We start from the raw sequence: 24,586 nt of genomic DNA, 5'->3' as shown, positions 1-24,586 counted from the left end.
ACACACTGATGCTGCTGCTGCCGCTACTGGGATGAGTGCACAGCCTCCATCTGATTGGTCAGCAGCTTGGAGTTCAACTCCCATCACACCACTGCTGAGGAAGTATTTATTATGGACACACATACAGTGCATTTAAGAGTATATATATATATATATATATATATATATATATATATATATATATAGAGAGAGAGAGAGAGAGAGAGAGAGAGAGAGAGAGATAATAATGCACTATACTAATTTTTAACAGTCTCTTCTGCACTATATTCACTTTTTTAATAGTCGTATATCACAGCTGTTACCCTGCACTTTATTCAGTTTTAACAGTTTTCTTCATCTCCTTGTATTTTTATATCTGGTATATTTTTTTTGTACTTTGTACTTTGCACTACTAACTTTTTTACTGCCTTTTTACTAACATGTTTTGCACTATGGAACTGTGATGCTGGAAACTTGAATTTCCCTCGGGATCAATAAAGTTACTATCTATCTATATACGTATATATATCTATATATATAGATATATATCTCACTCCATGTCGCTCCTCTATATATATATATAAATCACAATACAACTTTTTTTTTGTTTCAATTATTTTTAATATTAATTTTTAATTATATATATTTTTTTCTTTTACTCATTGGGAGCCTATAAGTACAAACATGAAAATTATATATATATTACAATAAAACTTTTTTTTAAAATTCAAATATTTGTAATATTAATTTTTAATTATATATATATATATATTCTTTTTACTCACTGGGAGCCTATGAGTACAAACATTTATTCATTCAATTGTTTAATTGTATTTTTTCCCCCTAAATGAACATCTAAATGCTCTTTCAAAGACATCCTTATGGAAGAATATTGACTAATTTATTCATTTATTTGCATAGCCAAAAGATAGTTAAACTTATTGCGTCTGTACTTGAACCAAGAACAGGGCAACTAAACACCAAAAGAACTGACACATTTTTGGATAAAGATATATTGATTGCCTTTATTGCACACACAAAAAAGCCCCCGGCCCTAAATATTGCATTATCTCCTTTCACGTTACACACAAGAGTCCCCTTAAAGGCTGCAGAATAGAATATCAGAAATACTATCTCAAATTAATGAAAAAGGGTAGATACACAGGCAGCAATATCACAATGTTAACAACACATTTAACAGCTATAGCTGCAATAGTGTGTGCATATTACTAAGAAAATGTATATTCATAACGTAACAGTAATTTTTCAAACCACCCAGATAACGCTTTGTCAGCTTGTAAAAACAAGTACAAGTGCCATGTCACCCAAAACATACTGATAAATCAAAAAGCAATCCATTTGATCTTTAATCACTTGTGCTTCATCTCCAGTGAAGGCTTGGGAGAAACTCAGCGTCTCCATTTATCTGTGGAATGAAAAAAAATATGTTAGCTGTTTAATTCAAGGTGTTTTCCTCATTTTTCAGCAAAGAAAATAAACAAATACATGAAAACTTTTGACATTCATTTTAATTCCATTTTTTCTTTTTTTTTACCTCTGGTGACCTCAAAGCAGTTCTCACAGTGCACCATGCGTTTGTAGATCCACATGCTGTCCCCAGCTCTCATATTACCCAGAGTGCTGTTACACACCTCGCACTGCCAAGACACAAACAAACACTCACATGAGGAAAGAGATTCACCCTGAGCAGTCAGCTGCACTGTTCCTGATAACATCCTGTTGCCAGTGTTAAATGCAAAGTACATTTACTCAAGCGTTGTACTAAAGTATTATTTTGAGATACTTTCCATTTCATGCAGGTTTATAACTCCACTTCCCTTCTATTTCAGAAGGAAAATATTGCACCTTTTACTCCACTCCATTTTTCTGACAGTGATAGTTTCTTGTTACTTTGCTAATTAAAGGCCCTGAACACCCACACATGTATTTCTAATGAGTCTGGCTGATTAGGCTTCTTGTCAGGTGTAAGTTGGGCGGAAAAATGCAGGGAATTACCATAAACTCTACGTACTAATATGAATTCCACAGAAGGCGTTTTGACATGTCACAGTAAGAAAAGCCCAGAATATATAAATTAATGATGGTAGAGTAATATAGTATTTTTTACAGTGTGATATTGCTACTTTTACTTAGGTAAAGCATTTAAATACTTCTTCGTCAACCACTTTAATGGAATGAGGGAATGAACTAATCTGCTCACTTTAAAGCAGGAAGCGTGGCAGTTGATCTTCATGTCATCCAGCACCATCTTGGCATCCCCAATGAAGGGCTTACGGCAAATGGTGCACAGGTCTTTCTCAAGCACCACCCTGTATGGGACACAAGTGTGTTACAGTATATTAAAAAAATATCAACATCATCATACTGTATATTCTAAGTTCATTATTGAACTTGGAAAAAGTAGTTTTGCAAAAGCAATTCTTAGCCCATGCTCCATTCTATACGTGGATTGAAAACTCTGCGAGACCCAGACGAGGAATCCTAAAAACTTTGGTGGTCCCTTGATATTTCCTCTAGCGCCTACATGAAGTTGACATTTGGGAACTGTCTCAAACACTGTTGGATGGATTGCTATGAAATTTACTACGAAATTTGGATGAATTGCAATAACTTTACTTTAACTTTTCACGTAGCACCACCATCAGGTCAAAAATTAAATTTGTCCAATACTTTGGTATATGACCAAATACTGGCAGAATTAAACCTGCAGTAGGCAGAATATTTTTGACATCATTGAAATACAAAACTTCCATAATAACCTTTCAGCATATTGTAATTCAAGTGTTCTGAGAGAGAAATAGACTTCTGCACCTCCTCATGGCTCTGTTATCAGGCTTTAAAAAAATCTAGACCGTGATGGGAGACTTTGGCCAATCACAGGTCATTACAGAGAGAGAGCGTTCCTATTGGCTGTTCAACGGAAGCAGCTGTCAATCACTCGCAAACTCTGATCAAACGATCAAACTAGGCAGCGCTGATCAAATATGAATCAATATTCTGTTACTGTAATGCCTATTTCTCGCCTCAAATGTTTTCAGAAACATCTTGTAGCTGTAAAATCAGAACGTTTGCTCCGGCTGGTGGGCGGTGCTTGGTATTTCCTCAACTGATCTCAACATGGCTGCCTTGTTTCTGAAAACATTTTACCTGAGAAATAGGCATTACAGTAACAGAATATTGATTCATTATTGATCAGCGCTGCCTAGTTTGACCGTGAGTGATTGACAGCTGCTCAGAGACGGCAGGCTCCAGCTCGGCTCTGATTGGTTGTTTTCCTCCAGTCTGTGAAATCTTGCAGATGCTATTAGGAGCCCCGGAGAACACAGAGGCACATGATTCTTTTCAGATTACCGGTCTCATGCACTACTTCAGGTGCTTTAATTCCCATCAGCCTTGGTTATATTTCTGTTTTGTGCTAATTAGCAAATGTTAGCATGCTAAACTAAGGTAATGAGCATGGCAAACATGTTAACATCAGCATGTTAGGGCTTTCACTGTGAGCATGTTGTTGCACTTTTCCTACCTCTCAGGAGCTGTATACACACTCTTCACGGAGGATGAGTAGGTTTGATCTGCCATGTCATCTGACCTGCTGTGAGAGTGACACAGACATCAGTTTCTACAAGAGTCCTGCTTTACTCTCATACATTGTTTCTACACCAATATTAATACCAGTCTTGTTAAACATGGAATACCTGTTGCTCCTGTATGATTTTGAGGAGTAGGAGGTGGGACTGTTGAGACTGCTGTAGCTGTACAAAGACAAAAGGAACCACATATGACATGTGAGATTTAGAATATGTCTTCTTTACTATACATTAAAAATAAAAATCATTATGCAAGGGCTTAGTTTTCTCTGCTTCCGACCTACCTGTCTGTTCTGTATGAGTAGTTTTTACTGCTGTAGTCATCGCTGTGTGTGCAAACATAGAGCAGATTAGGGATAATAGAAAAGACTGCACACACATTTTCATCTGGTTGTAGGCCTATAGGCAGACACCCCTGCAAGAGGTGTATGTTTGAGTGTGAGAGATGTTGATTACCTGGGTGCGCTGCTGCTGGAGTAGGAGGTGGTGCGAGTGATGGAAGTATCAGTGTACGGGCTGTAGCTGTGTGACAAAGAGGCATATAGGAATGAGTTGGATAGCAACTGAACATTGCTTATGTATTTATCTGGATCTTTATATTGATATTAGGCCTATAACACAGACATCACATTATAATTTACATATCAGAAATACCATTTTTGTTATACCAGTTGTCTCAATAAAGCTTCTTAATTCTTGACTAAACACTTGCAAAACTTGCAAAACAAAAATGAAAAAATGCTCCTGATTGATAGCACAAAATTTATAGACGATCATACTGTACATACTTATGGAGGACAGAACCTACCACAATTAAAAAATTAATACATTTAAGTTAATAAAATAAATAAATAAACGGGGAAATTAAATATAAGAGTAGATAAATAGGGGAATTAATACAAAGGTAAATAAATAAATAAAACAGAAATATCAATTTATGTCACATTTTATCAATGCATTAATGCCTACATTTATTTTTAATATTATTTTTGGTACATTTAATGCATATTAATTTGTTTATTGAATATTTTATTCATTTATTTTCTATTTTTGCAGGTTCTGTCCTCTGTATATAGTATTTCTCTGTAAACAGACAATGTACTTCAGATGGCATCAACCCCCATCTTATCCTACTTGAGTAGTCAGCATGTTTACCTGCTGCTGGTTCTGCGGGTGGAGGATGTTGGCGATGACAGAGTTGGGCTGTCTCCTCTAAATGGCACAAAAGACAATGTCAAAAGAAACTGGGATAACTATGTTGTAAAGAACTATTGCACAATCTCAGTTCTTCAAATCCAGCACTCACCCTCTGCTGCTCTCCACTGTGATGATCTCTCTCTGGGTGATGCTGCTGCTGCTGGTCCCAACAAAATGACAATGTGATTATTTCAATGACAGTAAATGGTTGCATGTTTCGTGAAAAGTTGTTCACTGAGATGTCTCACCTGACAGGAGAAGGCAAACTAGATATAGATGTAATGGTTCTTGGCAGGAGGGTGCCATACAGGTCATCCTCAGCCCTGCAAGACAACAAGATTGTAAATATATGGTGATTAATGTATGAGTGCAAAAGTATCTTTAATAATACAAATTTTGATGAAGGTTTATCTTACGTGGAGGAAGACGTCCTTGTTGTGGTTGTAGTTTTAAAACCATTTCTGAAGAAAAAAAATTACAAAACATTTTTATCTGACTGTCTGGCATTGACTCAGTACAGGAGAAAATATACAGTATACAATTACCGATTGCCTGGCATTATTATCAATGTAATACATTTTCTAGGCTAGTTGAATGAAAGTATCACCTGCTCTCTGTGGGTGAGTAATCACTCTTGGGAGATGGGGAGACGAGTGTGTCGAAAAGTTTGTCCTCGGCACTGCACAGAAATACAGGTTAAATTGTAAATGATTTGCATGTATTGATTTGAGTAAGGGTGCTTTTTATTGCTTATGAATTCAACTTTTCTTTTCCAAGAGGAATATTCTGTTATCTGTTCTTTCAAAAGCTACATAATCTCACCTTAATGCAAAAAAAGAAATTAATAGTGTTCAGATAATATTACTAAAAATGATTGATAAAAAGTAATTATTGTAGTTATCCATTGTTATACTGGCTCTAAGGCACAAAGACACAATGAAGGGGGCTCCAGGCATTGCAAGACCATACAGTCACACACCAGTCACACGCATACATCTGGGCCTCCAATTAATTGTTTTCAAAGTGGGGTCTGGGGACTCCCAGGGGTCCTTGAGGAGGTTCCAGGGGGTCCCCAGCAAAAAGGGGAATAATTCATTTTCACTATAATTCCATCCAGCATACATCCTATCACTTGGGGGACCCTGGGACAAAATCTTATCAAATGAGGGTCCGTGGTCTAATTTGTGTCAGTTTAGGGTTCCTTGATGTGAAAAAGTTCGAGATTAAACTGTCTCTAGATGTGGAGATGAAAATTCATTATGTATGGGGCAGGATCAGTGAAATTGCGGTATATAGAGGATATCCTTATTTACGTCATGGTTTTAAAGGATAAGGCCAACACTAGTCTATATTTTACTTTTTGTCAACAAAACCAACAATGAAACCAACAATCAATATTTTATGACTTGTCTGCCCTGTCAGTGGCACTCAGCCCCAATCCCATTGGTTTCTACTGAAAATGTAAATAATCCTATCATTTAATTTGTAAAAAAAAAAAAAAAAAAAAAAGGCTCAGTCATGCATGTCCTTAATCCGCTGGGCACTGTAGTTTTTTAGCAAACATTACTCAAACTGGTGCATTTATTGGGGGACTATTTTCAGTGGTGGACTAATACACATTTGGTGCTTTACTGAATATTTACAGCAGCAGGGTTGTTGGCTGTGGGGTTGACTCAAAATACACTACAATGGCCAATGTTCTTTGTAATAAAGGAGCTTAGTAAGGCTCACTGATGTGTTTTTACTTGTTTTTGGACAATACAGTTTACATAGGAGTAAGATATGTCAGGCTTTGGCTCCACAGGCAGTACTTGTTGGATCAGTTCATTGTTGTTTTTCATATTTTGATGGGATTTGTTGGCAATAAAAAAAAATATAGAATATCACCAGACGTATCCTTTGATATTATCTATGAAAAAAGTACTTTCATCTGACTAACTTAAATAAAATGGATAGGATGAAACTCACTAAGTAGTGTCTGGGTCGCTTTTCACTATCACAGTCTCAGTTGAGGAGACAGTGGTTTGGCTGTAAAGAAGAAGATATATGTTATTACAGAATATAATTACTGATTGCCTCATGATCAATGTAATTATTTTTCTAAGTTTGATGAATGAAATATCACCTGTCTATGGGTGAGCCATCCGTGATAGATGAAGGGATGAGTGAGTCGTAAAGTTGGTCCCCCACACTGCACAGAAACACAGGTTAAATAATTGAAAGTGATGTATAGATTTAAATTGCACTGTGATTTAAAAATAATGTGAGGTATCTGCTAATATCTTACTCTTTATCACTGGTATAAGTTGTCTCAGTCACTTTGGTTGATCTGCTAGGTGAGTAGCTTGTGTATTGTGACCTGTGTGAAAAGATATTAAGTACATTTACTCAAGTACTGAAGTTAAGTACAATCCTGAGTTACTTGTACTTGAGTATTTCCATTTTCTGCTATTTTATACTTCTACTCCTCTACATTTCAGTGTAAAATATTGTACTTTTTACTCCATTACATGTATCTGACAGCTACAATTACTGGTTACTTTTCAGATTTAGATGTTACATTTAAAACAATGGACTAGTTTATAAAACACAATGAATTGTTAAAGATTAAACCATTGATTTGCAGAATTGAGACAGTCAGCGGCCCAAACAGGTAAAGTTATCATATAGTTCACAAAAAAACAACAAATAGAGAAGAGTACTTTTCTGTACTTTTACAGACATTTTCAATGCAGGACTTTGATTTTGTAATGGATTATTTTTGCATTATTACTGGTACTTTTACTTAAGTAAAGGATCTGAGTGCTTCTTCTGCTGATGATTAATATATATTTACCCTTGGCTTGAAGACTTGACCCGCTCACTGAATGTCTGGGTGGTGGTGGTGGTCTCAGTGGTTGAGCCATCCCTGGAGACCGTAGTGGTCCTGGTGCTGAATGAGGAGTAATACAAAACAAATTTACAAGATGCTCAGGTGTTGTATTTTCCATCGGTGGTTGGATGCAAGTATTTCTTGTGAACCTCTGTGACAATAATCTTGGAAGTGGTGGTTCTGTTGTGACCCAATACACATTATATTTATTGTTCTCTGTTGATTTTTGCTTTCTGTGTAATAGACTAGAGCTTTACATACCTGCTGGAAGGATCTGAGTTCTGGCTTGAGTATGTGCTGCAACAAAGAGACAGATTATTCAGATGATTTCATAAATTTTTTTTTTTTTAAAAGTTAGATATTGTACCATTAGTTGTGTTATTATGAAAATGTACTTTTTCACGTAGGAGGATGTAGTGGAATGGGAAGGCAGGATGCTTCTACTAGAAGAGAAGCATTATTAGTAATTATTAATATTATTGTTATTTTTTAATAATTATTAGTAATTAAAGTCACTGAAAGTGCCTTAACTTGGACAAAGGATTCAAGTACAAAAAATCATTACAGTGTTGCACTGTAAAAACTATAAATACTGTACCAACCTGCTGGTCGTATCATCCTGACCTCCAAACCTGCAACGGCAGAAATCACAATCAGAGGTTCTGCTCATTCAAGTGTTTTTTTTAATAACTGCTAACATGATAACAACATGATGTTTATTTAAAAACAAAAATGCATATACATTTGAACATCAGTATAAAAAGATACCAGAATGTTTATTAAAATCATACATCTTGCTGAGAGCCCCCACACTCCTCCTTGGAGGCCTTACGACTTCTCCTTCAGCTTGACTGTAAACAAAAGACATAAAATCACATTAAGTAAAAGGATGAATGACTGAGTTGCCACAGTGAATAATAGTTTCCCATTATATTGACTTTTATTTGAGTTACACTTAATTTCTTGTTGTTGGCGATTGTTGCAATGTGCACAGTATGGGTACGAGTAGGTCTAGTGATGTCTTCTGTGATTGTGTTTATTTTTTTTTAATGAAATGCTGTTATCAGGCTATTTAATTAGGCTTTATCAGTTGCTATAAGCCCCATAGATGTGGGTCAATAGGGGCCTACTACACCCACTAGTAGGTTTTAGTATCTATTCACATGGTAGATCACTGAAAGAAGGTATAAAAGAACACAACAGCGACCTCTAGCGACCGTAGTAATTATGACAGGAGCAGAAGCAGAAGTCAGGTGCTGTAGTATTGACAGGGGTGGAGGTCGGGGACGATGGATGGGACACAAAACACAGAACTTTCACCCAGGATACCGACTTGTCTTTGTGTTTGTAGCTATTTTAACCCAAAACACAATGTTTTTCTTAACAAAGTGTTTCTTTTTTTGCCTAAACCTAAAGAAGTTGTAGCTTTGTTGTCTAAACCTAAAGAAGTTGTAGTTTTGTTGCCTAAAGCTAAAGAAGCCTTTTTGTTTGTGTTCAAAATGTAATGTTTCTTTCAATTTTACAACATATTAGAACATGTTGCTTTTAAGTTTCATTCACTTTTACAACGTAGTAGGCCTCAACTGACCCACATCTATGGTGCTTATAGTGACTGATAACGCCTATTTAATGGCCTGATAACAGTCGAATCGGGTGAATTTCCCTATCTATCTATCTATCTATCTATCTAGTTGACATGTTTGTTTTACCCAACAGTAGTTTCACTGCGATGGCTTTGAACAGATTTGGTATAGTTTTGGTCTCGGCTGAAAGAAGACCACAAATGAATTCACCCATACTACCAGGGGTGATTCAACATTGTGTCTTGCCAAAAGAATGTAGAAGGAGGCTTTTTCACTACTGCAAGTCACACCCAACAGTTATGACATGTCCTAGGTGTATGTGTCTGCCAGTGTGGAACATTGTATCTGTGTTTACATTACTTACCCGCCAAGCTCATCCCCGTAGTTGTCTTTTAGGTGTAAACACAAGACAAGGAAAACGTTAGTATCTCCAGCTTACATATTCAAAGCATGCATCTACACAAGCAGGTAAAGACTTATATTGACTTAATTTAATACAATAGAGCCTATTAGATATGAACTAATTAACATGTTCTCTGCTACTACAATTACCTAAATGTTGTGGAAAATGAGTATGTATTTATGAACAGTTATGATTCTACAAACGTCTACAAACTTTTACCTTTTCGTCTTTGATACACGTACATTTTACATTTTTATATACTGAAAAATTGCATGGCCTATAATACATTTCAGGATTTTAATAATTATACAACACACATTTATATTTTTTCCTTGATTTTAATCTTTACATGTTTTTTTCTAATTCAGATTTTTTCCTCTTATTCTAATCATTATTCTGTATTGTGCACAGGCCTTTTAAGCACAGCCTCAAAAATGTGTTGTTTTTTGTTATTGTCTTTTATCTACTTTACTGTTTTTTAATCAATTTTCATCTATTTTATTTGTATTGTGTTATTTCATTTTGCATCGCTTCTATTTCCCCTATGCATTAGTCTCAAATTGTTTTACTGTCTTGTTATCAGCTTGTTCAGTCATCTGTAATGCCCTTTGACACTTTGTCTTGCACTGACCTGTATGAAAGGTGCTATAAATGTTTAATTGTTTGATTGATATGACACCCTGCAATTGTTGCACATATTCAAAGAATAGAAGATTTCATTTGTCACTTGCTCAAACAATGCGTGCAGTGAAATGCAGGATGGCATACTTTTAAACTTGCAGTAGGCAGAATGTTTTTGGCATCATTGGGCAAAAATTCCATAATAACTTTTCAGCATATTGTAATTCAAGTGCTCTGAGAGAAAACTAGACTTCTGCACCTCCTCATGGCTCTGTTTTCAGGCTTTAAAAAATCTAGCCTGTGACGGGAGACTTTGACCAATCACAGGTCATTTCAGAGAGAGAGTGTTCCTATTGGCTGTGCTCCGGCTGGTCAGCTTGGTATTTCCTCCACTGATCTCAACATGGCTTCTGGGTCACAAACTTTCTAATTTTACAGCTAAACAGTACACTACAGGATGTTTCTGAAAACATACTGATTCATATTATCAGCGCTGCCTAGTTTGACCGTTTGATCGGAGTTCACAAGTGATTGACAGCTGCTTAGATACGCAAGGCTCCGGCTCGGCTCTGATTGGTTGTTTTCCTCCGGTCTGTGAAATCTTGCAGATGCCATTAGGAGCACCGGAGGACACAGAGGCACATGATTTATTTTCAGATTACCTGTCACTACTGTCAGGATATAGTGACTGTTTTATAAAAATAACTTTTTAAAATCATATTTGCTCCAATTCTACCCACTGCTGCTTTAAAGCTGTGCTAGAAGACTATTGTGCAATACATAATAATGATAAGAATAAAAGCTGAAATAGGAATCAGAGCAAAAAATAAATATAAAGGATGAAATCTCAAAGATAAAAAAAACCCCTATAAAATAAGTATTATAAAATTGTATGGGCATCATGCGACAAATGTACCTTTGAATATTGACAAAATATTGACATTTTATTATTTGATATTTCTCAATACTTACCAGTGGACATTTTGTAACTTCACCTGTAAGTGTGAAAAAACAAGAAGGGAATTCATCACATAGTGAAACTACACAGTACATTAGCCACTAGGTGGTGCTGTGGGCTGAGACCTTTCACATACAGTGCATGAAGTTTCACCTGAGATGAGATCACTACACCAGCTTAAGAATCAGTACTTATCTACAGTCTATTTGTGTCATCTTTTCTCCTTATATGCACTTCCTCATCGGGCTGGTTTTGTGAACATGTCATACCTAGTTTGTCACCGTGTCTGACGTATATAACAAATGACATTCTGCTCAACCCCAGCCTCACTGATTAAACCTTAAACTGGTTTGTCTTGCTCTCCCACATGAAGACACACCTACCCTCCATAACACACCTTCTCCAAACACACCATTGTCAGCAAAACAGAGGGGCGTACTGGTGACATGCCATTAGCTATTGATGATAAAGATTGTGCCCTTTCGACTACATGCAAGCTCAGGCACAAACACTGTCATTAGGAGAACCTTAAGGCAGATAGCTGAAGCTGTACAGAAGTTGTAACTGTAAATTCAACATTTGTCCAATTATCAGTCACACAAACTGTCTGATGAGTGCTATTTGTCCAAAAATAGTGTGTTTAGTGTTGTGGTTGTCTAAATTATTTTTCCTTGTGTGAAGTACATGATAGCAACAGATATCTTGAGGTATAGTGCTGAAACAGAACTTGTCTTTGAGCTTTCTGAATTGTTGAGACCATTGTCAAAAATGAACTGAATCATTTTAAGATAGATTAAGTTGAATATCTTACACTTTTTGAGCCTTTTTTAAATTTTACAACTTTCCTTTTGAGGATTACACAGTAATTATCCAAATGTATACTGTCCAATAACACACTGGTTCTGAAATCGGTTGTTGTATTTCTACAGGGTGCTTTAAATATGTTGTTACTTCACATGATCTTTATCTTAATGTAGTTTGGACAGAAAACTCTATCAAGGCATAGCATAGTTGTTTCAACCGTACAGGGAGGCACTTAAAACAGTGCAAATTACGAATGTTTGCCAAGCACTATCATTGTTCTAGGTAAAAGGTTCATGTTAAGCAATAAGCGTTAACAGCAAGCTTAGACATGAAATCCTCTGTGTGTGTGTATGTGTGTTTGATGTATCCCCACTCTCAATGAGTTATGCATTTCATTCCTCAAAGTAAAGTCACTTAAAAAGAAATTAAAAGTACATCATTACACAATTTACAATATGCATTTGTTTCTGTTTATCCAGGGACCATTGCACCTTTGTCTCAAAGAACTCACACTTAAAATCATTACTTATTTTTCCAAGCACTTTTTTAAAAATCTGAAATATCTTTATACAAAAATATCAGTGAAAACTAGAAATGGTAAGTATTTGGAAAGAGACGGAGTACGTACCTCAAACAGACGACTGTGTAACTCGTTGAACAGACAAACTCTCACTAAGGCTCAGGTCTCCACACCTGTCTATTACTCTGTAGTTTGCAATCACACCCTTGTCATTCCTGCTGCTTTTAACCTGACGGGAGGAGATTCCAAGGCCACCCAAGGGTGTGGCTTGAGACAACACTCATAGCATACTCTCGCTCTCTCTACATTTTTCTCTTTCCGTCAACAGCATTTTTGCCTTCATAATTGTTGTGCAGTCTGTTTGCAGGTTTAAAAAAAAGGAATTGGGTGGAGTGCTGAAGGACCTGCACGTCAACTTAGGTGTCAAGGAAGCATAACTGCGATGTGGGTGTGGTAGTTTGTGCTTCCTTGAAATGAATGAAATATGATTTGATAGAGACTACTGTTGAATAGTAGTCTCCTATTTGAGATATTTGATTCATATTCACTGTGACATAGTGCAAGTAGAACTATAATAAATATTAATAGTTGGTTTAGATATAAGACTCACCAGCCACTTTGAACTTACCATGAGAAAAAAGCCCCCCCTACAAAGTATTAACCTGCATTATGACTGTGTATTAATATACCTTTTTAATACTTTAATACTGGCTGACAGTGGACTTTTGCACTTTACACATGTATGCTAATAAAAGTACTGTAAAAACAAAAGGTGGTTTCAACTTGGTTTTTAGGTTGTTCAGGTCTCATGTTATGGGATGAATCATCGCTGGCTCAGGTCTGATAAATGAAGTACGTTCACCTTCACAGTGCGGTCACAAAGGTAACAAGAGGGGCACATATCACACAAGTGGCTACTGATGCCTGAGCAAGTCTCACCACAGTCACTGAAACGTTGAATGGAACTTCTACTAAATGGCATTTAATATCAGGTATAATTGTTTTGATTAAGACCAAGTTATCTGTAGAGCCATCCAAAGGGAAGTACCTGAGTTAATTGCTTCATGATAGTTATGGGAGATTTAGGGTTACATAGGGATACATAGAAGTCCACAATCATCACATAAAACATAAGTGACAGTCAGACTTTACAACTATAAATGCCATACTGTCTGTAACTGTGAGCTTCCTGTTTGGGAGTGCCGTGTTTTGAGTGATCAAAGGTATGAAAGGTGCATAGCATGCGGGGGTGTGACAACATGGTGCGGCCCTCCTAGTCATGATGAGAGCACGAAAGGAACGCAGACTATCTGCACTGACCAAACTACTAGGCTAAATGTCAACAGGCCGAGGAATTTTTTTTATAAAAAGACATACGTGTATGATAAGTACAGCTGAATATCACATTTTAAAGGATTCACAATAACAATTAACCATGTTCACTTCAGTCTAACTGAGTTAGCAACATGCTCAGCTAATTGAAGGCATACATAATTAACTTTAAGTAAGAAAATAACTACAATCAAACTTTCACACGTTGGTATCGTTCTCATTAAGAAACAGCTGCAAAATCCTAAAATGAATTCTTGCAGTCAAAAATGATCTCCTGACCTCTTTATGGATGCATAGATGAAAGTGGGAATGACTGACACTGGATGGCACTAGAGCTATAATGATGGAAATGACAATAGTGATTGTGCCACTCTGTTACAGTTTTTCTCATTCGCTTTTGCTCAATTCTTGAATGGGAATATTTTTTTGCAGAAGAGCAAGTACAAACACACACATGGCTTGTCGATCAAAACTTATGAGTTGATTCTCAGTGAAATTGTCGTCCTCTTTATCATACTCTTCATGACTTCTAAACATTCTTTCATCGTTTGAGCCATCACATGCAAAATGATCCATTCAATTATCAAAATCTGTCAGACATACATGTATATTCCATACATATCTATGACGAGGAGGAGCAATTTGCGGTTTTTGAACTGAACTACTGTACCGCAGTTGTTTTTTTTCCATTCTTGCAGGGTTGTTGTTGTTGTTTTTTTGGCATAGAATTCATTTTGTGGAAAAATGTCTTTTCACTGTACAGTATATGACTTTAAATGAAAGATCAAAAGTGAATTTTCTGTTTAAAGTACATGTAACATGTTGCTACACAAATATTTGTACTGTATACATACACATGTGCATATCCCTTTTCTGTGTAGGTACTACAGTATTGAGTTTTTCCAGTACATTTTGACCTACTGTTGAAATCGGGCTCTAAAAAGTTCTGTGCGATACACAACAGCATTCAGCTAGACAGAACTGACATTCTTGTATCGTAGGCCTACAGTAAGCAGTCAGTGTCAACAAAAAAGTAGAACAAAACAGATTTGTATATGAGAAACATTTCCAGGGTTGAGTGCTGTGGTGAAACAACATCTAAACATTCTGACCAGTACGGCTCACACCATGACAAAACAACTTTTCATTTTGGTGGCAATGGTCAACTTACTGACACAATAATTAGCTTTTGAAGCATGAATTAAATGTTTTGGGTGAGTTACTACTTTTTGCAAACATGCAATAGAGTTGTAATGTCCCATGAAACAGTTGTGACAATTGTACTTACAGTTTAGAGAAAGTTAAGAAAAATTAGCCAAAGCAATTGAGAAAAACTGTATACAAATCTTTGTGTACACTGACTGCTACTCTACTGACTGCTACTCTACTGTACCAGAATGTCAGTTCTGTCTAGCTGAATGCTATTGTGTATCGCACAGAGCTTTTTAGATTCCCATTTCAACAGTAGGTCAATGTTTACTGGGAAAAGTCAATATTGTAGTAGCTACACAGACAAGGGATATGCACATGTGTGTGTATACAGTACATTTATTTGTGTAGCAATGTGTTACATGTACTGTAAACAGAAAATTCAACTTTGATCTTTCATATAAAGTCATAATGTGAAATGAAATTTTGCCACAAAATGACATCTATGCCAAAAAAAACTACAACCCTGCAACAATGAAAAAACCTGCGGTAGTCTAGTTCAAACAACAAATTGTACCTCATCGTCTGATGTATGCCTGACATATTTTGCTAATTGAATGGATCATTTTGCATGTGAAGGATCAAACGATGAAAGAATGTTTAGAAGTTGTGAAGAGTACGACAATTTCATCAGTTTTGATCAGCCAGCCATGTGTAAGTTATTGTACTTACTCTTCTACACATGTGCCAAAACACATGCAATCTGCTTGAATGAATGAGAAATTCAAATCTGTTGTGATCAACAAACTAATTGTTTAGAGATTTAAACTTATTGTTTTGGAGAAAAAAAATATTGTCATTCAAGAATTGAGCCAAAGTGAATGAGAGAAACTGTAAAGTAGATAAATATAACAAGCTGCCTGAGGCAATACATTCCCTGATCATTTTACACTCAGTTAGTCAAAGTAGCAGGAATGAGCACAGCCTGTGGTGAATATGAGAAAGTTACACACAAAAAGGCATTTCCATAGAAAAAAAACAAAAAAACTGACTCAATCATTTTGCCTTTACTTGTGAACATCATCACTCCAATATTTCTGAACTGAAGCAATAAGAGTTGTTTTGCCATGACAACTGATGACATTGGCACACTTTCATATCATTCCAACAACCTATCTGGACTTTTTTTTTATCCCACTTCCTGGATGTGTGTATGTATACCAACTGGATTTCATCTCCACGAGTTCATCTCATGCTTGTGACACTCTTGCCTGACCTATAGCATCATCTTGGCCTAGATATCCCATCCACTCCATTTGTGCTAACAGGACAGAGCTGAGGCAACCAAGGGGTTAAACGAGCAGAGCTCTGGATGCGGCTGCATCTTCAGGCTGCACAATTCAATGCCAAATCTTTTTATATCCTTCTACCTAAAGACCACAAAGGAGGGCCAACGAATGTCAGCAGTTTTTTTTTTTTATCTACAATCGACTTTTACAACACACTACAACTGAGCTGCTTTTCACTTCCAATATTTCATACTGAAATCACATGACAATCCCTCCGTTTTATGATGGTAAATTATTGTGTTAAGAGTCAGGTGTCATCACTGATACATGCTGGCACCCTGATACTGCGCATGATAATCTCTGAATGCTTCCTGGGTTGCTATGAGAAGAGACTGTAGACCGACCCCTCGCTTGTCATTGGGCCATTGCAATGCCTGGCAGCCAATAAAACACCACTAGGGCCCGTGCAAATTTCTTTCTCTATTTCTCTCTCTCTCAATAAATGTGCATGCACATCCACCTGTACCTACATTTATACCACCTTTTAAAAAAAGATGACATTAAATTGAACTTTGACATTAGGCAGATTCAGTAGCATTTTGGAAATATACTTGCTAAATACAAGTTAAATCAAGCCCAATATCACAAATTGATGCAATAGATGTGGTGTGTACAGAATAGACCAACATAATACAATTACAGTAATCAGGATGACAAAATTATAGATAGATTATAAACACGAAGAATATGGATTACACATGTAATCAATCATGTACATCTCTGTGAAATATGCACTGCCTTCACCTGTTCTCTGTGTCTACCTTTGCATTGCAGTTTGTTTCGGCCTTCTCTGCCGTACTGACTGATGTTACCCCACACACACAGTGTCTCCCAGTGTTTTCTGCCCTTCAGCATTCCTGCTCCTCCTTGTGTTGCCCCTGTGAGAGGTTAAAAAAACACAAGTATTACTATCATCATACTGTGCATGCTGAATCACTGAGACACTTCAGTATTCCTATGCAATTTGATTTTTAGGCATTAATAAACACATAGTGCATCTACTATCTTGCCAATTGTGAGCCACAATATAGTATATTCATCCACTGTACCACTAAGAGGATGGCTGCAATCCTTGTGCAAACTGCATGATCAAATGGTACCATTTCACAGATAAACAGTGGACACACTGGAGAGGGAAGTATGATGGTCCTAGCTTGCTATTTAGTATGGAACAGTAGTAAATGGATTGTAAATGATAATAGCAGAGAATGATGAGCTGTAAAGTCAAAGCAGCCTTAACAAAATAAAATAAAACAGTTTTAAAGGTCAAACAGAAGCTTCAGTGTTTTTTTTTTGTCGACTACATAGCATTTCATTGCTTTTGTCTTTAGATAGTTCTCTTTTAATGCAAATTTTAGTGCTTTTAGTGTTTGTGAATTGTATTTTATCTCTATTTGTGTCAATGTGTCTGCAGCTTTGTGTTCTTGCTGCTGTTCTTGGCCAGGTCTCCCTTGGAAAAGAGGTTCTTAATCTCAATGGGACTAAAAAAAGGTTAAATAAATAAAAAAATAAAATTTAAAAAGTGTGCCAATTTTAGATCAAACTGGGAGGGGCCCTAGTATAAATGGACCTCTGCAAATTAAATGTCCAGTTTCAAACTGTACACACTGTGCAATATCTAGCCTATAATATGGCTCTATCTTTTAACATTCACTTCCACTGTATTAATATGTGTTTGTAATAAAGAGAGGGAATCACTGGAGAGGGAATACCAATAGTGATGGTCATATAGCTGCTATTTATTATGGAACAGTAGTAAATGGATTGTAAATGATAATAGCAGAGAATGATGAGCTATAAAGTCAAAGCAGCCTTAACAAAATAAAAGCCTCAGTGTTTTTTTTTTTTTGTCGACTACATAGCATTTCATTGCTTTAAAAGGTGTGCCAATTTTACATCAAACTGGGAGGACCTCTGCAAATGAAATGTCCAGTTTCCTACTGTACACACTTTGCAATATAGCCTATATATGGCTCTGTCCTTTAACATTCACTTCCACGGTATTAATATGTGTTTGAATACAGAACAATACATTAGAATATATGTATATATACACAGGGAGGTAATTAATCAATGATAGCATAGTCGTGTATGAGAATATCCCGGCATGCTAGCTCTGCAGCCCTCAGCCAGGGAGGAGGAGGTAGAGGAGGAGGAGGAGGGATGATGATGATGATGATGGAGCTAAGATGGCAGCCCAACTGAGGGTGCTGCCTCTCTGGGGTCAAGAAGAAACATTTAAGGAACGAATAAAACCCAAACACGACAAGGCGATTCTTGGAAATTAAACTCCTCCTGTTCTTGCTTATTTTAACAAGGAAAACCCTGTTATGGCTTTAGAGAAGATCCATCTATTATCTCTGCAGAGACAGAGCACCGTGTTGTGACGCTGTGTAACCGGGGATCGGAAGACCCGTATAGCTGCATCACCACCACCAGCTACACAATCTGCGACCAGTGGATGCTTAATTTGTTGTCTATTTCTGCACCTTGGAATCAAAATAATGTGACGGATTTAATGCCAAGGAGGTGGATTGCACATCTGGTGGCTAGATGATGATCTAGCTGTGCTCTCTTTTGTGTGATATATGCATTGTTCTCCAAAAAGACGATGATGTGTGCTGCTGCTGCTGCTGCTGCAGCGGCCGCCGGTGGAGGTGTTGGTGTTGGAGGTGGTGGTGTTGGAGCCGGAGGAGGTGGAGGGATCCTGCCCTCCTCCTCATCGCCCTCGATGGGTGTCAGGGTCGTGTCTGGAGCCGGAGCAGAGCTCTCCACCATCGGTTCAGGGATGGGGGGATCTTCTTGTCCGACAGCCGGAGGAGCCCAGTCGGACTGTCGGACTCGGTACCAGCTTTTACTCTCAGGACGAGCTCTGGCTGAGAGGTACAGACGGATTTACACCACAGCCATCAACGATAAAGAGCAGGGGATCAACCAAGGAAGGTGAGTGGAGCTAAAACACAGATATCTGTCATCCAGTGGGAGCTAACTGGAGCTAACAAGCTAACATGAACCCTCAATTAACACCAGCTACACCTAGATAACTTATAGTTTATCACGTCTCTTGAGCTTTTATCATATAAGTCATTGTTTTAACCAGATGTTATCTACTAATAAAACACCTGGAGCTCATTAATGTGGCTGCTTTGCTAGTTAGCATTTTGACTTCCTTAGCTTGTCGGAGCTAACTAAGCTAAGCTAACGTTAGTTCAACCCTTTTGCTCGAGTGGTTTTGGCACCCCAGGGTGCTCTGGACATTGTGTGTTTTCGCTACTAAACATTGACACACTGAAATAATAAAAACAAATCCCTACCTCGGCTCATAACATCTGGAAGAAGAAGAAGAAGAGCTCTATATATCCAAAGCTAGCCGGCTAACTAGCTGCTAACTGTCATAACAGCAATCTGTTTGGAGCAATAGCCACTACCCAGCTCAGCTAAACGGAAACAAACTCTAGTTTTATTGTGTTAAACATTTTTTTAAATAGTCTCTGCTTGCTTTGTCACCATATTTCACTTAATAATGTGATATAATGTGATGTAGTGAGCTGTGTATCTATAGGCCCAACAGCGTCACTGTTGCCATCCAGCCCTTATCTATCTAAACGTTGACACAGATATCTGTTATTCAAGAAACCCTGGAGCTGGTAATGACACATTATATGTTTAAACTATTCATTCATTTATACACAACATGGCCCTAAAACGTTGTAAACATGTAATGGGTGAGGATGTTGTTGGGAGGTGGATGAACTCATTTGCTTTTCTGGCATAAGCAGCGGGTAATACAGTTACGTCATTCAGTCAGTCAGGTTGTAGAGTGAGTAGCTGGATCATTGCAGCATCCTCCCTCACAAACTGATGTGTTATTCTCACCCCCTTCCCCCATGTACAATTGCTTTTAAGCATGGGGTCAGTATATATTGTTGTACATGTCTAAGATTATATTGTTTTCATAACCAATTTTAATTTATAGGTCTATACAAATGATCAAGAAAAAACTATTTCAACCCTATCCATGATGTTATTTTGATCCTCCCTCACAAACTGAACTGTTATTATCACCCTCTTCCCCCATGTACTTTAAGCATGGGTCAGTATATATTGTTGAAAATGTCTAAGATTATATTGTTTTCATAACCAATTTTAATTTATAGGTCTATACAAATGAGCAAGAAAAAAAACTATTTCAACCCTATCCATGATGTTATTTTGAACTACCATCTTAGCTGACATCAATCTTTCTTTGTTTATCTGATAGTGAAATATGTTGCATACATAAAAGTGCAGATTGTACCATCTTATCTGACACCAATCTCTATTTGTTTATCTGATAGTGAAATAAGGTGAAGATTGTGCACAAGGGTTTGATTTGTTGATATTGGTAAATGGTAAATGGACTTGCATTTATATAGCGCTTTTCTAGTCTTCCGACCACTCAAAGCTCTTTACACTACATGTCAGCATTCACTCATTCACACACACATTCATACACTGATGGCAGAGGCTGCCATACAGGTGCCAACTTTGCCCATCAGGATCTAATCTAAATACTCATTCACACACCGATGGCTATGCCTTCAGGAGCAATTTGGGGTTAAGTGTCTTGCTCAAGGACACATCGACATGTGCAATTGCTTTAAGCATGGGTCAGTATATATTGTCGAAATGTCTAAGATTATATGGTTTTCATAACATATTTTAATTTATAGGTCTATACAAATGAGCAAGAAAAAAAGCTATTAGTGTTTCAACCCTATCCATGATATTATTTTTATTTTATTGCCATTAATACAAATTAACAGGCAATTAATCATCACAAAACAAAACCGCCTTGAGACTGGGCCTCACCTGACATACCTGTACACAAAAACAACGTAACGCCGCATATGGATGGAGTGCACACACATCCACCCACATATATACCTACAAAAAAACTATACACCAAAGACAATTAAGTACAGGATTCCTGACTAAAGTATTCTATAACTAACATCCATCTCCTTTTAAAAATAGGCAATTTCAGTTGTACAGTACCTGGGCAGTCATGTATTCCATCATGTACACCTATTTGACTTTTTGTAACCATTGAGCAATTGTGGGAGGGTTAGTCTTCATCCAGTTAATAGTTATCATTTTTCTTGCAACCATCAATAAGATATACTGTACATAGCACTGATCTGTGGTAAACAGGCGTTAAGGTGATCCATGATGTTATTTTGAACTACTATCTTAGCTGACAACAATCTTTCTTCGTTTATCTGATAGTGAAATATGTTTCATACATAAAAGTGCCAATTGTACCATCTTATCCGAAACCAATCTCTATTTGTTTATCTGTTAGTGAAATAATCACATAATCACATTTTTGTCAGCCTCAATTTAGTTTGGTATTTTGACGAGTAAAGAGTAACCCAGTCTGTCACTGTATGCTCAAATGTTTGAATATTCTGAAGCTACTTTGATAATCTATTAGAAATCAATATTCAGATGACCAGTATTAAGCTGTACATTTGTTTTTTCAAATTCCAGCCCTGATGGTACACCTACAGTACTGTACAGATCAGAAGTGAAACAAAAAAAATAATTACATCTTCTCAAGCAAGAAGTGTACAGAATTATTATATTAACAATTTTAAAACAGCCAATTTAAGATGCATTGCTTTACTGTATTTAATAGAGTGTAATAATGATAACTAATTCATGCACTGCCTTTCTTATTTTAGTAGTCTTTCTATTTTTGGTCCCTCGCACTTGTCATTGTCAGCCTGATTTTGTAAGTGCAATTTATCATAAAAAGATAGAGTTTCAGAGAGTATCTTTTCTGTAGAACCAAACTTCTGCTTGCTTTTGGGGCTTTGTCAAGATGAGTAACACTGAATCTGGTGACACCTTGCTGCTACACATGTCTGATATACTGCACTTGGAAGAACACAAGCTATGTCAGCTGCATAAGAAGTAGGCTGAAAGTGAAAGTGAAATTACCATTAAAGACACGTGGAATGGTTTCATGATTTTACCAGTTATTCTAAACAAATGAAAGGATGGATGATTTGTTTTTGTTCTGGCTTGAAGAACGTGTCTCCTCACGTCATCATATTTGTATTATAAAAGCCTGTGATATGATAAAACAAAATGTCTTAAATCTTATGCTATGTGTTTGAGTGTAACCATTGCATAAGCACACAGTATATTTTTCAATACTGAGTGATCACTGTATACTTTCAGGGGAAAGAAGGCTTTGAGTAAGAAGAAACTGAAAAGGCGACAGAAGGTCAAGTCAAAAGTCAAATCAAGAACAAAGGTAAGCTATGCATAATTGTTTAACAATTGTTACACAATATTACACTTGTTCTTCTTTGTAATGCTGCTATTGCTGTATTTATATGTGGGTATTATTATTACACACAGTATGTTTAGAGAGATTGTAAAGTCAAGGATGCATTAGAATGGCTATTGTTAAACCATTACAAAATATTGTTTATGCCTCTCGATAAATATGCAATATAGAACACCACACAATGTTAATTGTTGCGGTGTTCAATCACAAATAGGTATAATATTTATTAGTGGGGCATAGTCATGCCTAACATTCTCAGTACTACTTAAATCATTTTAATTAAATATCATCATTTTGCATTTTCTCTTTATATTAATAAGAATAACATGACTGACAGTTTTAATTTGCAACTGTCACCGCCTCAGGTATGCACTGATAAATCCTTACAGCTGGTTTGACTCTCTACTGAATTAAATTAACAGATTGAGGATAAGATTAAAGATAAGTGTTAGATTCCCTGAAATCCTGAAGGTGTTTGGCAGGAACATTATTGTCATTGGCGGTGGCTGGTCAGGTGCCAGGAAAGCCCATCCACACATGAAGCTGGAGAGGTGGATAGGCAGAATGCGAGACACATGGGAGTGGCCCTGGCTTGTGCGTGATGGCCTGTTGCCGAGCGACCTAATGTGTTCCACATCTCCACGGCAACAGTTGCCTGCCTCCATCTCCTTCGTCCAAAGAGGGAACCTAGTCTGTATCAGTGGATGCGGTTGTGTTTTTACCTATGCTATAGGCTTTTCATGGACAACATACATTTTATCTATTTGATCTTTAAATTATGACAACAAATATAATCCACTCAGATTATGTTGACTCATTTCCTTGCTATTTTTCTCTGAGAAAGAGAGAGTAGCCTGCTCTGCGGATGGTCTGTAATATTGTTAGCCAGTATTTAGATCTAATTGTATTACACTGAGATACTTGGCGGGCAAAGACAAGAGAGATGGGTGTGATAGTGGCAGAGAAGGACCGATGCTCTACTGCTTTGTCATCGCTCACCTCAAAACTATTCCAGACAGGAAATTCAACGTAGAGTGAGGCTAGTCAGTTAAGTTCTCTTCGGGTTGACTTGTTCGGTGAGTTGATGTCCTGGAACAGCAGAAGATCTTATATCGAGACAGATATTGGACAATGCTGGCAGGCAGGCAGGCATAACAACGTGGGTAGTTACACAGGCAGTCATGCTGTATTTGTATGTGTTGTGCTCACTCTTGCTCCGTCACGCCTCTCACACCGGCACAGTCAGACAAGAGTGTGGTTTGAAAAAGCCTCTTCTCCCCCCTTCGTCTGCTTCTGTGCTTATAAACATCAGAACAAAACACAGAGCATAAACGCTTATCATCCTGATGAAGAGGGTGATGTAACGTCTTGTGTATGAGCAGATGTGTGATGTGAAAACTGTAATTATAATAACTACTTAATGGTACAAAATGATATATTCCATAGAATAACATCAGAAAACGCAATAATATCTATATAATCAATATAATCTACCAAATCTACCCAGCAGTAGTGGTGCATATGTGCACATCTTTTGCAAAATCTGAGTATGAAACACTTTGTAAAGTGGATTGACAGATACCAAGTACTGTACCTATGAGTACTTAATACATTTGTAATTGATGCTGTTGTCATCCTAGCATAAAACCATGATTCTGGGCCTCTCTTTGAATTCTGGGAACCCCCCCACTCCTTCACCCACTACTCACCTAGCACGTAGCACTTGCAATTACAATGCACTTATATGTATTTTAACTTTTATTCAGGAGTGTCAGAGTGTTTGTCTTTAACTAAGTAATTAATAACTAAGTAATTGAATTGAACAGGAAGCAATTAAATGCTACATTTGTCATACAGTATGCTGTCTTTAA

The 24,586-nt window shown here is 37.0% G+C and overlaps 2 protein-coding genes across 40 annotated transcripts in view; one reads left to right on the top strand and one right to left on the bottom strand.

Moving 5' to 3' along the window:
* Window positions 1–976: 976 nt before the first annotated feature.
* On the bottom strand, window positions 977–17,220 carry scel (sciellin). Of its 16 annotated transcripts, none has more exons than XM_074658757.1 (23): window positions 17,120–17,220; window positions 11,236–11,258; window positions 9,604–9,628; window positions 8,448–8,507; window positions 8,259–8,288; window positions 8,052–8,099; window positions 7,918–7,953; window positions 7,621–7,716; window positions 7,072–7,143; window positions 6,910–6,975; window positions 6,753–6,812; window positions 5,392–5,463; window positions 5,201–5,245; window positions 5,033–5,107; window positions 4,894–4,947; window positions 4,743–4,799; window positions 4,044–4,109; window positions 3,872–3,913; window positions 3,696–3,752; window positions 3,524–3,592; window positions 2,201–2,309; window positions 1,535–1,637; window positions 977–1,405 (listed from the first exon to the last, which is right to left on the bottom strand). In XM_074658757.1, the coding sequence occupies exons 2-23, from the start codon at window positions 11,243–11,245 to the stop codon at window positions 1,389–1,391; spliced, it is 1,269 nt and encodes a 422-aa protein (XP_074514858.1). In that variant the 5' UTR covers window positions 11,246–11,258; window positions 17,120–17,220; the 3' UTR covers window positions 977–1,388. The 16 variants fall into 16 exon arrangements, with proteins under 16 accessions (XP_074514858.1, XP_074514857.1, XP_074514861.1 ...); XM_074658756.1 differs by lacking the exon at window positions 17,120–17,220 and adding an exon at window positions 12,654–12,934; XM_074658760.1 differs by lacking the exon at window positions 17,120–17,220 and adding an exon at window positions 12,654–12,934 and having other exon boundaries at window positions 3,524–3,589.
* Window positions 17,221–18,557: 1,337 nt separating this feature from the next.
* Window positions 18,558–24,586, top strand: part of mycbp2 (MYC binding protein 2) — a 78,662-nt gene continuing 72,633 nt past the window's right edge. For all 24 annotated transcript variants that reach the window (XM_074658742.1, XM_074658738.1, XM_074658752.1 and 21 more), the window contains exons 1-2: window positions 18,558–19,318; window positions 22,604–22,679. In XM_074658742.1, the coding sequence (XP_074514843.1) occupies window positions 18,987–19,318; window positions 22,604–22,679 (408 nt within the window). In that variant the 5' untranslated portion in view covers window positions 18,558–18,986. The remainder of the gene's footprint in view (window positions 19,319–22,603; window positions 22,680–24,586) is intronic.

This window comes from Sebastes fasciatus, chromosome 14 (genome assembly GCF_043250625.1).
Source record: "Sebastes fasciatus isolate fSebFas1 chromosome 14, fSebFas1.pri, whole genome shotgun sequence".
Classification (NCBI taxonomy): Eukaryota; Metazoa; Chordata; class Actinopteri; order Perciformes; family Sebastidae; genus Sebastes; species Sebastes fasciatus.
The sequence above is the reverse complement of the archived record's forward strand: the minus strand, read 5'-3'. Positions and strand labels throughout refer to the sequence as shown.

What these genes read in the sequence shown, in the direction of transcription:
- scel (XM_074658757.1), bottom strand. An exon ending in ACAGTGGAGAGCAGCAGAGG is followed by an intron (nt 4,800 to 4,893) that starts GTGAGTGCTGGA and finishes TGTGCCATTTAG; the next exon opens with AGGAGACAGCCCAACTCTGT. An exon ending in AAATCATACAGGAGCAACAG is followed by an intron (nt 3,593 to 3,695) that starts GTATTCCATGTT and finishes TCACTCTCACAG; the next exon opens with CAGGTCAGATGACATGGCAG.